General features: G+C 42.8%; 1 protein-coding gene across 4 annotated transcripts in view; it reads right to left on the reverse strand.

Annotated features, from left to right (window-relative positions):
* Positions 1-18360, reverse strand: part of LOC144597909 (putative oxidoreductase ZK1290.5) — a 101952-nt gene continuing 83592 nt past the window's right edge. For 2 of the 4 annotated variants that reach the window (XM_078407693.1, XM_078407695.1), the window contains one exon: positions 11702-14044. In XM_078407693.1, the coding sequence (XP_078263819.1) occupies positions 13940-14044 (105 nt within the window). In that variant the 3' untranslated portion in view covers positions 11702-13939. Of the gene's footprint in view, positions 149-11701; positions 14045-18360 lie in introns of those variants that run through there. The other 2 variants (XR_013547804.1, XM_078407696.1) reach the window with 2 other exon arrangements.

Raw genomic sequence — 18360 nt, forward strand, 5'->3', positions numbered from 1 at the left:
ATTCATGTCCTCCAGAGATGCTGCCTGACCCGCCGAGTTACTCCAGCACTTTGGGGATTTTCTTTGTAAGCCTGCATCTGCAGTTCCATGTGTCCTCAGTTATTAATTCTGGCAGGTCTGCTTTAGAAATGACTTCTCACAAATTTTGCTGTAAAATAAACAAGAATCAGTTATAGTTCATTTCATTTTAAATAAACCATCATTAGCCTATTTGTTTGTAGCATTCTCAACAAGGCTATTCATAAGCACTGGATTTATGTATTCAAGGACAAGGCCAACTATACTGTATCTGGTTGTGTAAAATACTGTTTTACCTCAAAAGAGGTCTCCATTCTCAATGTAGCTCTCCCAGCAAAAAAAAACATTGTGCACTTTTGCTGCCTACCTTCCAAATTCTCTGTCAACACTTCAGTGATTCTGTTCGTAAATTATCACAATTTTTAGTGACTGAAACCCATCATTCATTGTTGCTTGTCTCCCACAATTGCCAGTTCAGTTCCTCAAAGATCAAGACAAGTCAAATTGAAAGTAAGCATGCAGATACAACAGGCAGTGAAGAAAGCTGATGGCATGTAAGCCTTCATGACAAGAGGAGCTGAGTACCCTGTGTGATACCTCAGCTGCACGGAGGCAGAGAGGAAAGCTCTTCAGCGGGTAGTCCATAGAGCTCAGAGGACCATCGGAACACAGCTACCAGCCTTGGAGGGCATCTACAACACACAATGCCTCAGAAAAGCCACCAGCATCTACAAAGACTCTTCACACCACTGCAACAGTCTGTTCGAACTTCTACCATCGGGCAGACGATACAAGGCCTTCTACGCCTGCACCTCTAGACTCAGGAACAGCCTCATCCCCAGGGCCATAGCTACTATGAACCGGTCCTGCTGAGCCGGATGGTCACATCGCACAGTGAACCGGCACAGATCTACTTGCACTTTATTCTGTTTTAAAACTGCTCTAATTGGTTTCATTGGGTTGTTTAAATACTGACTAGCTAATTAATTTATTGCATCGTATGGGAGGCGCATTCCCAATCTCGTTGTACCCCTGTACAATGACAATAAAGATATATTGTATTGTATTGTATTGTATTGTATTGTATTGTATTGTATTGTAAGAGGTCCTTCTGCAGTTGTACAGGGCCCTAGTGAGACCACACCTGGAGTATTGTGTGCAGTTTTGGTCTCCAAATTTGAGGAAGGACATTCTTGCTATTGAGGGAGTGCAGCGTAGGTTCACCAGGTTAGTTCCCGGAATGGCGGGACTGTCGTATGTTGAAAGACTGGATCGACTGGGCTATACACTGGAATTTAGAAGGATGAGAGGGGATCTTATTGAAACATATAAGATTATTAAGGGATTGGACACGCTAGAGGCAGGAAACATGTTCCCAATGTTGGGGGAGTCCAGAACCAGGGGCCACAGTTTAAGAATAAAGGGTAGGCCATTTAGAATGGTGATAAGGAAAAACTTTTTCACTCAGAGGGTTGTAAATCTGTGGAATTCTCTGCATTAGAAGGCAGTGGAGGCCAATTCTCTGAATGCTTTCAAGAGAAAGTTAGATAGAGCTCTTAATGATAGCGGGGTCAGGGGGTATGGGGAGAGGGCAGGAACGGGGTACTGATTGAGAATGATCAGCCATGATCACTTTGAATGGCGGTGCTGGCGCGATGGGCCGAATGGCCTCCTCCTGCACCTATTGTCTGTTGCCTATTGAGGAGGGCTGATAGTGAGTGAACAAAGCCGTGCATATCCTTCTCTTGCTATGACAAGCATTCCCTGCTGTTACGCCTTGATTTTTGTAATTCCACTTTGGGTGCAGCATCTTGATTAACAACTATCATCAAAACTATCTTGCATTATATAATAGAACATAGAACAGTACAGCACAAGAACAGGCTCTTTGCTCCGCACGATAGACACAAAATGCTGGAGTAGCTCAGCGGGACAGGCAGCATCTCTGGAGAGAAGGAATGGGTGACATTTCAGGTTGAGGCCCTTCTTCAGATTTTTCTCCGCTGTTGTTTAACAATTACTATTGAGTGTTTAATTAGTTCCTTTGATATTAGTTAGTGGGGAGATTTTTACAATTAAATGGCTCATTTGGTTTTTACCATTTTTCAGATAGCCAGTATTTATCTTGAATTATTTATTTATGTGATTCTTTATTATTTATCTGATTCTTTATTTATCTGATTCTTTGACTATGCTGGTTGTGAACTGATGCATTTCATGGAGAGTTGCATTACTCTATTGCATAATAGTTAGTATTTTGCATTTAATCATGAAATTCTTCAGACTTTTGTTCTGCAATGTCTGCAGAGAGCATCTATCTGCACGAAAACCACATCCTTCAATTCCCTGAATATCCATATGCCTAGCCAAACAACTTTCATGCTGACATATCTACTTCAACCCCAGCAGCCTGTTCCAGACATTCACTTCTCTGTGTAAAAAAAAACTTGTCCCACTCATCTATATACTAAAACTCTCGTTTGTTTGTTTATTTGTTTGTTCCTGAACTACAGCCAAAACGGTACACGATAGTGTGACAATTTTAGGCCCACCTTACTCACCATCGTCCCTTTGGTGCTAATGGAAGAAGTTTCATTGAAATCGGTGTTATATTTTTAAAGTTATTCAACATTTTAAAGTTTAAATCTATCTCCTAGGGATGGAGTGGGGGGGGGGGGGGAGGGGGAGGGGGTTAGGAGAGGGTGCTGCACCAATACAGGAGAGCTTTGGGCCAACGGGGTCCACTTGGTCTCGTCTCCTTTAAATTTTGCCCCTCTCACCCTAATGCTTTGCCCTCTGGTATTGGAAGGGCAAAATAGGATGTGACTACGCTGGAGAGAGTGCAGGGGAGATTTAGTAGGATTTAGCCTGGGATGTGGTGTTTCTGCTGCTAGGGATGATTGTAGGCTAGATTTGTTTTCTTAGGAGAGAGAAGACTGAGGGGACAACTAAAAGATATGTGCAAAAAGATTAAAATATAACCTGAGGACAGTGGAGTCAGGGGGTATGGGGAGAAGGCAGGAACGGGGTACTGATTGAGAATGATCAGCCATGATCACATTGAATGGCGGTGCTGGCTCGAAGGGCCGAATGGCCTCCTCCTGCACCTATTGTCTATTGAGATCACATATTTAAGGGAAGGGCTATGCGGTTGAGACAGGAAGACTTATTTTCATTTAAAGGGTGGTTGTAATCTGTTACACAAAGCCTGAGTGGGGTGGGAGAAACAGGTATTCCCATAACACCCAAGAGGTACCTGGATGAGCACTTGAACTGTCGAGGCAGAGTCAGAGTCAGCTATGAACAAAGTGCAGGAGAATGGGAATAGTATTGATGGGTGCTGAAGAGAGACACAAAATGCTGGAGTAACTCAGCGGGACAGGGAGCATCTCTGGAGAGAAGGAATGGGTGACGTTTCGGGTCGAGACCCTTGCTTGATGGTCAGCATGAACATGGTAGGCTAAAGGGCCTGTTTCCATGCCATGGAACTCTATGACTTTCAGTGCATTTATAGCAACAATGCAAATTGCCATTGGGTTTACGTTTACCTTGCCTCAAACTACAGTGATATCCTGTGTTGTCTGGATGGTCTTTGCTGAGTTGTGCGCATTCTTTATCTTCCTGCCAAATGCTTTGTTTCCGGGAAATTGTAGCCACTCCTATAATAGGTTGATTTGATCCTGTAAATTGCTTTGTGCAGTAAATTTCTTCACCTCAGCTCTCAAAAACAACAATATTTCTGTTACATTCCCCATTCTCAGGCACTGAATACATCTTGTTTTTGGTCTTTTAATATCAAAGCTATTGCTGGAAACTCCTTTACACTGACTCAAGAACTTATTTTTCTCAGGGAAGCCAGACAAAAATGCTGAAGTAACTCAGCGGGACAGGCAGCATCTCTGGAGAGAAGGAATGGGTGACGTTTCAAGTTGAGGCCCTTCTTCAGATTTTTCTCAGCTATTGTTTAACAATTACTATTGTGTGTTTACTTAGCACCTTTGATATTAGTCAGTGGAGAGATTTTTGCAATGAAATGGCTCATTTGGTTTATCGGATTTTTCAGTTAGCCAGAATTTATCTTGAATTTTTTATTGACTAAGCTGGTTATGAACTGATGCATTTCCTGGAGACTTGCATTACTCTATTGCACAATAGTTAGTATTTTGCATTTAATCTTAAAATTAAGTTCCTTCATTTAATGCTAAATAATTCCAGCCCATGGTGATTTTGTATGGAAAAAAAATAGATACATCAGTGAGGCCAAGCTTAGATTTGGTGACCGTTTCACTGAACATTTCCCCTTAGCCCATCAAGGCAAACCAGATCTCCCAGTTGTCTGTCCTTTCTAGTTTTTATTATTTTAAGTATGTGTTAAAAGTGTGTTTTAGTGTTTCTTGGTTTGTTTTATGTGTGGTGGGGAGGGGGGGGGAAATTGGGGAAAACGTTTTTTCAATCTCTTGCCTCGACGGAGATGCGATTTTTCTACGCATCGTATCCCTGTCCTCACTGCGGTCTAACATCGAGGAGTTGGCGGCCTTTCCTGGAGACTGGCCCGGCGCTTCAAGCCGCGGGCGCAGCGCGGACTTTAACATCGGGAGCTGCGATCCTTTGCTGCGGATCGACTGTGGAGAGCTCCAACCGCGGGGCCTGTGGACTTTAACATCGTGAAGCCCGCGGTCTCTGGTAAGAAGAGGCCGACTCGGGACCTCCATGCCACGGAGAGTTTGTCAACCGTCCCAACGCGAGAATTCGATCATCCCGACGTGAAGGCCTTGGACAGTCGGCAGCGGCAACAGCGGATGGTTCAACAGCCCCGACCGCGGGTGAACAAAGAGGAAGATGCTTGAACTTTATTACCTTCCATCACAGTGAGGAATGTGGAATCCGCTGTGGTGTTAAATTTTATTTCATGTGGCTGTATGTTTTGTTGCTTTTTACTTAGTATGGCTGTATGGTAACTCAAATTTCAGTATACCTTAATTGGTACATGCGACAATTAAATTGAATCTTGAATCTTGATCTTTTAACTCCCCTTCCCATTTCCATACTGACCTTTCTGTCCTGGGCTTCCTCCACTGCCTGAATGAAGCCACCAGCAAACTTCTGCACATGCCCCGTAGAAAGCATTTTATTGGGATCAGCATGGTTTGGGAACAGATCCATCCAAGACCGCGAGGAATTGCAGAGAATTGTGGATGCAGTCCAGGTCATCACACAAACCAACCTCCCTTCCATTGACTCCAATTAGATTTCACGCTGCCACAGCAAGGCCATCAGCATAATCAAGGACGAGTCTCACCCCGGTCACTCCCTCTTCTTCTCTCCCATCAAGCAAGAGGTACAGAAATGTGAAAACGCATACCTCCAGATTCAGGGACAGTTTCTTCCCAGCTGTTATCAGGCAACTGAACCATTCTAACAACAACTAGAGATCAGTCCTGAGCTACTATTTACCTCATTGAAGACCCTCAGACTATCTTTAATGGGACTTTACTGGACATTATCTTGCACTAACCATTATTCCCTTTATCATTTATCTCTGCACACTGTGGATGTCTCGATTGTAATCATGTATAGTCTTTTCACTGACTGGTTAGCACGCAACAAAAGCTTTTCACTTTACCTCGGTACACGTCACAATAAATAAACTAATCTAATAACTTAAACTAAACTTTGTCTAGCCCCTCCTCTCTTCCAGCTTCCCCCCCTACCACCTCCTAAAATAAGTCTGAAGAACGATCTGACCCGAAACGTCTCCTATCCATGTTAACCAGGATGCTGCCTGACCGCTGAATTATTCCATCACTCTGCAAATTTTTTTCTAAACCAGAATCTGTAGTTCCTTGTTTCTACATTGTGATTTTGTTTGGGGTGAGGATAAGCCTTCTGAGCACGGATGCATTAATCCGCATTAGTTTCAAAGAGCTCCAGTGCATTTATACAGGAGAAATATTATAAAGGTTTATCACATACACCGATGAGCCGAAACATTATGACCACTGACAGGTGAAGTGAATAACATTGATTATCTTGTTACAATGGCACCTGTCAAGGGATGGGATATATTAGGGAGCAGGTGAATAGTCAGTTCTTGAAGTTGATGTGTTGGATGCAGGAGAAATGGGCAGGAGTAAAGAACTGAGCGACTTTGACAAGGGCCAAATTGTTATGGCCAGACGACTGGGTCAGGGCATCTCTGAAACGGCAAGGCTTGTGGGGTGCTCCCGGTCAGCAGTGGTGAGTACCTACTGACAGTGGTCCGAGGAGGGACAAACCACAAACAACAACCAGCGACAGAGTGTTGGGCGCATAAGGCTCATCGATGCGTGAGGGCAACGAAGGTTATCCCATCTGGTCCGAACCGACAGAAGGTCTACTGTGGCACAAGTCACAGAAAATTTTAATGGTGGTCACGGGAGGAATGTGTCACAATACACAGTGCATCGCACCCTGCTGCGTTTGGGGCTGCACACGGAGGACCAACAGCATATTAGGCAGGCGGTCATAATGTTTTGGCTCATCAGTGTATAGTTACAACCAGATATTTATATCAGTGAAATTTTGAATGCTATACATTTGACATGGAAAACAAAATCTACAGATTATTAGTACCAGCCCAGTCTCATGGGATGCTTTGTTCTTTCCTTTTCTACAAGTGATTTTTATGTTAAAAAAAAGCAAAATCTTCACTTCAATGCAAAAACACCTGTAGGGTGGCAATGAAGCGCAAAAGCAGCAGACAGCACTCGTTAGAAGAGTAGTGCTTCCTGAAAACAGCGGTGTATGAAACAAGACCGAGCTTGTGAATCACTTGTATTATTATAGCATTTATAATAGAGTGTAGTGGGTCTGGATGCGACAGGAATCAGGCCAGACGCCAGGTAAGAAGTAACAATAACCTTAATGCAGTAACTGAACATACACTCACTCAGTCATCCCCACGAGTCAAAACAATAACCCCTTCCAGCAAACCCCGTAGCACCAGACCACTCTGTCCCCAGGGGAATGACCCAGGGAGTGACCTAATCCCCCCTGTCCACTCAGTGCCGAGGGGAATGACCAAGGGAGTGGCCTAGCCCCCGGGCACCGCCACAGGAGCAATGTTCTCACATTTTTCACATAGGAGAAGTGAACAGTGAGTAGAAATACACTGATAGTAGATAGACTCACGAAAATGCAGACAGGGATATAGGGATATAGAGCACATCCAGGCAGGGATATAGAGCACATCCATGCAGACAGGATTAGTTTAAGTAGGCATCATATTAGGTACAGACATTATGGGCCAAAGAGCTGTTCCTGTGCTGTAAGGTCTGAAGAAAGGTCTCAACCTGAAACGTCGCCCATTCCTTATATCCAAAGATGCCGCCTGTCCTGCTTAGTTACTCCAGCATTTCGTATCTACTGTACGGTTCTATGTTTTACAACATGAGCAGACATGGATTGGGAGCAGGAGGTGGTCATTCTGGCCTTTGCAGCATGCTCTGCTGTTCATTCAGATTATGGGTGACCTTTTCTGGAGCTTCATTTTTCTGCACCATCCCCTTACTCAGAATTTAAGGACGTACTTTTAGAAAGGAGATGAGGAGGAATTCCCTTAGTCAGAGGGTGGTGAATCTGTGGAATTCATTGCCACAGACAGCTGTGGAGGCCAAATCAATGGGTATTTTTAAAATGGAGAATGATAGGTTCTTGCTTAGTAAGGGTGTCAAGGGTTATGGGGAGAAGGCAGGAGAATGGGGTTGAGAGGGAAAGATAGGTCAGCCACGATTGAATGGCGGACGCGATGGGCCAAATGGCCTAATTCTGCTCCTTTGACCTATGTTCCATGATTCCGGTAATATCCAGAAATCTATCAATCTTTGTTTTAAACAAAGCTATTGACCGAGTCTCCACAATAGAGAATTTCAAACATTCACCACCCTCTGACTAATATTTTCCTTGTGTCATTTCTAAATGGCCTTCTTCTGATTCTGTGTCCCCTTAAACTAGACTCCTCACCCTGGGCAAAAATTCTCATTGCATCCTGTAAGAATTTGGTAAAATTTATTTCAAACCTCTATGAGATCCTCAAGATTGCATTGAAAGAGATAGGACGGCACGGTAGCGCAGCGGTAGAGTTGCTGCTTTACAGCGAATGCAGCGCCGGAGACTCAGGTTCGATCCTGACTACGGGTACTGCACTGTAAGGAGTTTGTACGTTCTCCCCGTGACCTGCGTGGGTTTTCTCCGAGATCTTCGGTTTCCTCCCACACTCCAAAGACGTACAGGTATGTAGGTTAATTGGCTGGGTGAATGTAAAAATTGTCCCTAGTGGGTGTAGGATAGTGTTAATGTACGGGGATCACTGGGCGGCACGGACTTGGTGGGCCGAAAAGGCCTGTTTCCGGCTGTATATATATGATATGATATGATGATATGACACAGTCCATGCGAATAAGGATTTTATGTTCAACATGCGTAGGATGGTTATTGATGACGACTGTTAAACGCATTTGATTAAGTATGCAACATATTGTGCGTTAGCTTCAATAAAGAAAATATGTGGAACCAAGTACAGCAAAACTGTATATTTGTTCCTGTACATAGCGGCTCGTGCCACACATGCTCAAACTTTGTCATGTGTTTGCTTGCCTGGAAACCTTGAAACGTTTATTATGTGTTGGCTTGCCTTAAGGACCTGATGCTCTAAGTTTTCAATAATAGCATTGTAGCATTTTATGTAAAGAGGAAGGTAGACACAAAATGCTGGAGTAACTCAGCGCGTTAGGCAGCATCTCGGGAGAGAAGGAGTGGGTGATGTTTCAGGTTGAGACAGCTGAAGGAGTGTCTCGACCCGAAACGTCACCTATCCCTTCTCTCCCAAGATGCTGCCTGACCCGCTGGGTTACTCCAGCATTTTGTGTCTACTTTTGATTTTAACCAGCATCTGCAGTTTTTTTCCTGCACACAATACCTGAAAGAGGAAGTTCTGCAGGGACCAGTAACTACAGTTTCTCAGTTTCAATATCAATTTCAGAATCCAAAAGTACTTCATGCTTAAATTAGTAGCTTGCTAAATGCCGCAATGTAATGTGTAGAAATATCAACAACAAAAAAGCACATTTCTGTATTTAGATGAGCACATTTTAAACTTTTACCGTTATCATGGTGCAGGGTCTGGGTAACAAAAAAAGGATTTCTGTGCCTTACATGTAGGTTCGGGGAGGTGGAAAGGGGACAGGAACTTACTGGCATTGTTTTTTAGTGGGAGGTCGTTGGGATTTCTGGTTGTGTCGTGGTGCTTGGCTGAGCAATTAGAACGTAGAAAAGCACAGAAGATAGACATAAAAAGTTGAAGTAACTCAGCAGGTCAGGCAGCATCTCTGGAGAAAAGGAATAGATGGCATTTCAGGTCGAGACCCTTCTTCAGACACCAGACCCGCTGAGTTACTCCAGCATTTTGTGTCTATCTTCAGTTTAAACCAGCATCTGCAGTTCCTTCCTACATATAGAAAAGCCCAGCACAGGTACTGGCCCCTGCTTCAGCTCACAACGTCTGTGCTCTTTATGATGCAAAGTTATACTAATCTCATCTGACTGCACTTGATCTATACCCCTCCATTCCCTGCATACCCATGTGCCCATCTCAAAGTCTCTTGAATGCCACTGTTGTATCTGCCTCCAGCGCATTCCAGTAGGGGTGCCAACTATCTCACTCACAAATAAGGGACAAGGTGACGTCACCGCCCCACGTCCCATGTGACCTCACCCAGCCAGTGGCCACGTGCTCCTGCTCCACCAATGGCGGCTGCTCGGGCCGGGAGGCGGGTTGCTATGCAACCTCCGTTCAGCAGCGCCCGGGTCTCCGGACCTACACTGTCCGGGCCTACACTGTCCGGACCTACACTGTCCGGACCTACACTGTCCGGGCCTACAGTGTCCGGGCCTACAGTGTCTGGGCCTACAGCGTCCGGTCCTACAGCGTCCGGGCCTACAGCGTCTGGGCCTACAGCACCTGGGCCTAATACGGGACAAGGGAGGTCCCGTATGGGAAAATCAATTTTGGCCCAAAATACGGGATGTCCCAGCTAATACGGGACAGTTGGCCAACCTACATTCCAGGCACTCTTAGAAAACAAATTTCCCCACAGATCTCCCTTTGAACTTTGGTCCTTTCACCTTAAAAGCTGTGTCCTCTGGTCTTTGACTTTTCCACCCTGGGAGATAGTTCTGACTGCCGCCCTTGTGGATTTATGGCTCATAGTCAGAGGAAGGATGGCTGATCACCTTTTGTAGGGAGCCTGCAGTGGGGCAGGACACAGACTAAGATGTGTAGGAAAAAAAAACTGCAGATGCTGGTTAAAATCGAAGGGAGACACAAAATGCTGGAGTAACTCAGCGGGACAGGCAGCATCTCTGGAGAGAAGGAATGGGTGACGTTTCGAGTCAAGACCCTTCTTCAGTCTGAAGAAGGGTCTCAACCCAAAACGTCACCCATTCCTTCTCTCCCGAGATGCTGCCTGACCCGCTGAGTTACTCCAGCATTTTGCGTCTTCCACAGACTCGGATGCTTGTTTGAGAGGATGGAGGCAGTTAGTTTTATTGCTGGGGTTGAAGAGATATTGGGTGTAGCGAGCTTGTTGAGTATTTGGTTAGTATTTTACTCACATTGCCAGCCTCTAGGTTAGTATTGTAGGGTGAAGTCCATATTGTCTGAATTGCTCAGCATCAGGCATTCTTAGGACAACGCGATCCTAGTTCCTTACGAGAAACATTGTCTTTCCATGTGGCTCTGACGTGGAAATTGTGTCTGGTTGCAAGGTGACGGGTTTTTTCAGAGACCGAAAATGACCCTGAAATTGCCACTATCACCCTTCCTTTGTGCGGAAGAATTGATTTACGATTGCATAAAGTGTGGAAGAAAAGCTATCTGTGCAATTGAATTTCCAGGCTGATGACGGTACAGTAAGTGAGTCTGGAAACAAGCTCAGCTGTAATGCTCCCTTGCACTGAAAAGTTTGGCAACTTTATACCTGGGCTGGGAAATGTAAATTTGTGCCGTATGAGATGCTATTCATTTTTTAAAATGTGGATGCTGTTGGCTAGGCTGCTATTTACTGTCATTTTCTTAAGAAGACTATGGTATTTTACTGAACTGCTAAAATTTGTCTTGTGAAGACACCCTCATGCTACTAGTGTTCCTTTTGATATTTTGTCTCTTTTGACATTTGGCTAGTCTGAAGAAGGGTCTCGACCCAAAACGTCACCCATTCATTCCTTCTCTCCAGAGATGCTGCCTGTTCCGCTGAGTTACTCCAGCATTTTGTGTCTATCTCATGCTACATAAAGGTTCTGTTAAATGGTTAAGCTGCTGCCTATCGGCGCCAGAGACCTGTTCAACAGGTGCAACTTGACCTCCTGAGTATTTCCAGCATAATCTGTTTCTATCTATGGACTCGTTGATTTTAGGGTTTGTTTTTCTTTACATATTCGCTTTATTTTCTCTCAAGCTCGTGCAGTTTGTCTTTTGAGCTTAGAATGTCAGAGGCATGCTTTCCCTGCATGTCCTGCCACATATTAAAATTAAAATATAAAGTAGCAATGGAAAAAAAACACAGCAAGTACAAAATTCTCAAAAATCATGCTGCAGCCATAGAAATTTTTATTTTTGCTTGTTAAAAATGTGCTTGTATTGGTTTGATATAAAGTGATGCCAGGCTTACAGTAGCATATAAAACACTTAATATCAGGTACAACACGGGTTAGAAGCAGAGCACCATATTTAAACCTGATTAACCTGAATTCTGGCACAAAAGTGTACATTGTTCAGAACTCGTCACTATGATTATTATACTTATTTCTGAAACACAAAAGAATGTGAGTGAATGTGGCTGTAACTGAGTCCAGAAGCCCATTGCATGAATACTGAATACTATTCGGACACACCTTGCAGACGGGCTCATTTTAAATCGACGAGTTGTGGATTCTTGTTTCAGATTTTGAAAATAGAAACATAGAAAATAGGTGCAGGTGTAGGCTATTTGGCCCTTTGAGCCAGCACCGCCATTTAATATGATCATGGCTGATCATCCAAAATCAGTAACACATTCCCACTTTCTCCCCATATCCCTTGTGTCCGTTAGCCCTACAAGCTATATCTAACTCTCTCTTGTATACATAGGCTTTGGGACTGATACTCTTGATTGAAGTGAACAATATCCATCCCTCTAACAATAGTTCTCCTATTACTACTATTCTTCTTCCATCACAGTATTGTGGATGACTTGCATCAACTCCAATTCTGTGGGTTTTGAGTTGCCGATGCGACTCATAGCTGATGCTGTCTGACCCGCTGAATTACTCCAGCCTTTTGTGTCTACCTTCCTCAGATACGCACCCAGAACTGCTCACAATCCTCAGAAAATGAATGTTATATACTCAGCACCTCTTTACTTATCAATAAATTTATATTTATCGCAGCTGCAAATGCATCCCATTCATTTATGGATGAAAGACCAAGGAATAAGTCCATCCAAAAACCGTGAATCCTTTTTAAAAAAAAATTACGCTGACAAAACCGATCAAAAGAAGTATTTTAATTTTGTTGCTTTAGCACCTTAATTCACAATTGTTGTAAAACAGTGATTTGCAGGTTGTGATTAATTGTGGGAAGCTGCTCTTGACGGATCAGTGATGAGCAGAACACCAATTTCTGGGCCACATGCCAGTGACTGTTAACTGTCCAGCTATTAGACAATAGACAATAGGTGTTGGAGTAGGCCATTCGAGCCAGCACCACCATTCAATGTGATCATGGCTGATCATTCTCAATCAGTACCCCCTTCCTGCCTTCTCCCCATACCCCCTGACTCCGCTATCCTGAAGAGCTCTATTGACTGGCACCACCAGACTGCAACTCATTCTCTGTGTGTTAGTGTTTGGACTGTCTGGGCATAGTCCCTTGGGTACCCAAGGTGAGAGCAGAATTATAGCCTGAGGATCATATATATAAATTGACTTCACAATCCATAATAATCGGGTAGAGCACGCTAATTCTGTCAATAAATGGGCTGCCAACAAAGAAACCATCAGCAAATTCATTATAAAAATACGTATATTCTGGAGGGATTTTGAGGCAGTTTGGCAGTGCAGATGTTGCTTGGATCTCACTTTGCTGATGTATTTTGATATCGCATGAACCCACCTTAGAACAGGACTGTCTGCTTTTGAATATGCCATCATAAAAGTTTGGAACTTCACACTCAATACAAAATATTCATATTTAAAATTAATAATCTGCATTCCTGTTTATACATCTTCTGCAAATGTAGTAGTGAAGGTCGCGGGTGAATTTTCAGTTCCAGCAAGAGAATTCAAACTAAACGCTCATCACTGCTTTATACGTCGTTAATTTGACACCGTGGTTATCAAATCTCTCAGTAGATTTCCCTCAGAGAATAGATCATAGAATTTGATAAACTTCATGTAAACTTTTTAATTACATATAAACACTAATAATTCAAGTAATTAATCCAGGATTATAATATTTTATTACTAGCTCGCTGGTTTTTGATGTGATGTGCTTGTTTGGATTAAGTAATTTGGAATCAAGATGAAATTAAATTAGGACACAAAGCAAATCACTCATTGAAATGGCATTGAACGCCTTCAATTCCCAGTGCTATAAATGTGAATTAATGTACATATTAAATTCAACAATAGAAATTACCTTCCATTTGAGGGAACAAACAGCTGATGAGATTTTCCTGGAGTAGCACCTATCCAATTAGGTTATCTAAGTGGCATAACAAAATGTGACAAGTATACTGTAAATCTTCAGCAATCATTGTAGTGGTTATAGTCGACGTCAGTGTCTTAACATCCAGAGAGCATGTTCACCTGAGAGGCCATCCCTGGCAGTAGTTTGTTCAGCTTGAGATCAATGTTCCTTCCACAAAGGGAATTTCAGTGTAATCATTTTTCTGTTATTCTTAAGTGAATTCATGGACACCATATCTTCTTCACTGAGTGAAAAATTAAACACCTGTAAAACAAATTACAGGCAAGAGTATCAAAACAATAAGATGCCAATCCTAGAAATGTATGTTGAACAGTTGGTGTAGTTATTTACAATTTAGCTGGATCATTGTGCGCATCATCAATGACCAGTTTAATCCTAATGCTCACAAAATTACAGCTCAAGACTCATGGGTTCTTTTGATTTTCATGAACCTCCGGAATTGAGGAACTTTGAAAGGTGAAAAATTTTGCCTCGCATTCTTGTCATCCAATGAAGACTGCTGTCAATAATGCTCTGATACTTCAATACATTATTCAATACATTATTCTCCATTCATGTCGGCCTGTAAATACTATTTTATGAAGTTCATCTGTGATTCATCTGATATTGTCGGGTTATAACTTTTGATGTGGCACCTCAGTCAGTCTTACTTTGCCATCTTAATTTAGTGCAAGCTAAATTTGCACAAGAAATGGATGGTCCCATTAAATTATTGGCTGAAGGAAGAATCGAGACCAAATCTAAAAGGCATTATCGACAATCACAACTAACACAGTTCAAACTAAATATATGAAGATATTGAATTGTAATAGTGTCCAAAATAGAACAAGTATGAAAACTATTGTGAATAGAGGACTATTGGAATCTGATGAACTAACAGCAAACCCAAGTTACAACCCAGATGTATCCAGGACAACTATATTGGACTAGATTTATACTTTAAAGAATGCTTTTTTGGGTAACATTTTGGAAGGAGACAGCAGAAATCGTTAATCTTGATGCATGTTTTTTTGACCATGTATCACTTTGTGGAACGGCAGAATCACCTTTCCAAGCTACTTTGGTAACGTCAAACCAGCGTTGCATGGGAATAAAATGTGTCGAAAGGAACTGCAGATGCTGGTTTAAATCAAAGATAGACCAACATGCTGGAGTAACTCAGAGGGACAGGCAGCATCTCTGGAGAGAAGGAATGGGTGACGTTTGGGGTCGAGACCCTTCCTCAGACTAGTCAAATGTCAAAAGTAGCATGAGTTACGCCAGCATTTTGTGTCTATCTTGTATGGAGACATCTACCAATCTCTCAATTTTTAACTTGGGTAAACGTAAATATGTTAACCTATTTATGAGTCATGCTTTATGGGTAGTGATGTCCTGACCCGAAACATCAGCTGTCCTTTTTCTCCATAGATGCCACTTGAACTACAGTTTCAACTTTGCAGGAGAAATATGACACTTTTGAAAAGATTTGGGGCTCGTTTATGAAATTTCTGGAGGGGAAAGATTTTACTGAGGCCTTGTAGTGAACTGCTGACTGTCTTTATTTTCATTGTGATTATTGTCTGGTTAGGTTATTAAATGTGGGAGCAGTTTGTATATATATATATATATATATATATGTGTGTGCGTGTATGTGTATATATATATATATATATAAACATGTACTATAGCAGAAATGTGCCTTACTTCCTTTATATTTAAAATGCCTTTAGGTGCCTAAAAGTGACCTTAATGTTGATGTGCCTTGTTATGTTATGTTAAATGTTTTTGTATGTTATTTGAAAAAGCAATAAAAAATTTTTTTTTTAAAAACCCCAAAAAACAGCACTTTGCAAATGTTGGATTTGAGAAAAAACGAGTCTCTTTTTAGATTTTAGATTTAGAGATACAGCGCGGAAACAGGCCCTTCGGCCCACCGAGTCCGCGCCGCCCAGCGATCCCCGCACATTAACACTGTCCTACACACACTAGGGACAATTTTTACATTTACCCAGTCAATTAACCTACAAACCTGTATGTCTTTTCTGTCCTTCTGGTTAATATATTTGTGTGGGTAGTCATAAAATCAACAAATGGACTATTTGGAAAAGGGATCCTCCCATTTTATTTCATAACCTCTTTACCAGAGGTTTACCATGTATTTTTAATGTTGTCAGATATTTAATGTGTAGCTTTGAAACTTGTATATGTTTAACATGAGATCTGTCAATGCAATTAATTTTCCCCATTGTATTTACAAGTCTAGTCTGTTAAGGATGACTTAAAATAAAGAAACAGTTATAAAGCTCAAATATTTCAGGCCAAAAAGAAAACAAGGTGAGAATAATCAAGGATACCAAAATCCCACTTCTACTCTTTTGAAGCTTTTCACATTAAAACATATTCCATTTTCACATCCAACCATGTTTTGAGTGTTCTCACAGTTCTTTCTCCACTTTATTGTTTCAGGGCAATTTAAATAAAAAATGGGACTTTGCCAAAATTACCCACACACTGATTACTTTTGTGAACAAAATTCAATATTGATTACACTTTTGACAATATCGATCACACTTTTGAAAAATAAACTTTTTTCCTTTCCCTCCTTTACTAGTCTCAAAATTAATGCACAATGACCTGACAAAAAATACACTTACAACTATAACTTTGAACATAATACATCCAGTGTGTCATTCCTGTCATAACTCAAGTGATAAACTACAAGCTAGCTCAATGACTGCGCAAGAAACATATAAATATAATTGAACACTACAGTTGTAATGAAAAGCAACTGCAAATGCTGGTTTATACCAAAGATAGTGGTATAAACGCCTGTGTCATGCCTGTGTCAACAGCACGCTGCTGTACGGCAGTGAGACATGGACTACATATGCCAGACTCAACACCTTCCACCTTAGAAGCATCCGCCGTATCCTGGGTATATCCTGGCAAGACAGAGTGTCAAACGCTGAGATTCTGTCTCGCGCTGGCCTTCCGAGTATGTACACTCTACTCAGGCAGCGCAGGCTGCAGTGGCTGGGCCATGTCCACCGCATGGAGGATGGCCGTATTCCAAAAGACATCCTCTATGGAGAGCTAACATCTGGGAGGAGAACCATCGGCCGCCCCCAGCTACGTTACAAGGATGTCTGCAAGAGAGATTTGAAGGCGCTCGACATCAATGTGGAGTCCTGGGAGAGCCTTGCAGCTGACCGTACGAGGTGGAGAGATACCCTGAACCAACATCTCAAAACGGGGGAAGAGAAACTGATGAACGCAGCGGCAGAAAAGCGGGCACGCAGAAAAGCGGGCACGCAGAAAAGCGGGCACGCAGAAAGGAGCGCAGCAACTTCAACCGACCAGAGACCACACACAAATGTGACCTTTGCGACAGAGACTGTCACTCCCGCATTGGTCTCTTCAGCCACAAGCGACGCTGCTCTAGCTGACGTGTAGAGCAAGCAGTCAACTAGGATGCATCACCCATGGTCAGCCATGACCGAGGGGGCCTAAGAAAAAGAAGAAGATACCAAAGATAGTCACAATATGCTGGACTAATTCAGCGGATCAGGAAGCATCTCTGGAGAAAATAGATAGGTGTCCTTATACCTCCTCCCTCGACTTCCTCTAGGGACCCTGACAGTCCTTCCAGGTGAGACAGAGGTTTACACGCACCTCCTCTAACCTCATCTACTGTATCCGGTGTTACCGATGTGGGCTCCTGTACATTGGCGAGACCAAGCGTAGACTCGGCGACCGTTTCGCTGAACACTTGCGCTCGCTGTGCCAAGGCCCACTGGATCTCTCAGTTGCTAACCACTTTAACTCCCCTTCCCATTCCCCATACTGACCTTCCTGTTCTCAGCCTCCTCCAGTGCAAGATTGAGGCCACATGCACATTGGAGGAAGAGCACCTCATATTTTAGGGTCGAGACCCTTCTTCATCTATCTTCTTTCTTCTTCTATCTGAAGAAGGGTCTCGACCCAAAACGTCACCCATTCCTTCTCTCCAGAGATGCTGCCTGACCCGCTGAGTTACTCCAGGTTTTTGTGTCTACCTTCGATGTAAACCAGCATCTGCAGTTTTTTTCCTATACCTTATATTTTACTTGGGTAGCTTACAACCCAGCATATGAATGTTGAATTCTCTAATTTTAGGTCACATCTAGAGACACTCCCCCCTCTTGCTTTCCAACCTCTGCCCCCCCCCCCCCCCCCCCCCCTCCTTTCTCCACTAAAATTCGGTTAACTAGTTTCACAGTTCTCAACAATGTATCCATCTCTTGAGATCACATTGTCCCGAGCCAACAACTGGTCTATCAAGGAACATCTGTTGCCGGCCCAAATTTGTTCTGAGTTTAGTTTATTTTCACGTGTACCAAGCTACTGTGAAAAGCTTCGTCCACATCCCTCAAAACCTTTCCCATCAATGTACTCGTACAAATATCTTTTAAATATTGTTATACGACACTACTTGTCTCAACTAACTGCTCTGGTAGCTCATTCCAATACTCACCACACTCAGTGTGAAAAAATTACCCCTCAAGTTCCTATTAAATCTTTTCCCTTTCACCTTAAAC

Source organism: Rhinoraja longicauda, chromosome 11 (assembly GCF_053455715.1).
Source record: "Rhinoraja longicauda isolate Sanriku21f chromosome 11, sRhiLon1.1, whole genome shotgun sequence".
Lineage (NCBI taxonomy): Eukaryota > Metazoa > Chordata > Chondrichthyes > Rajiformes > Arhynchobatidae > Rhinoraja > Rhinoraja longicauda.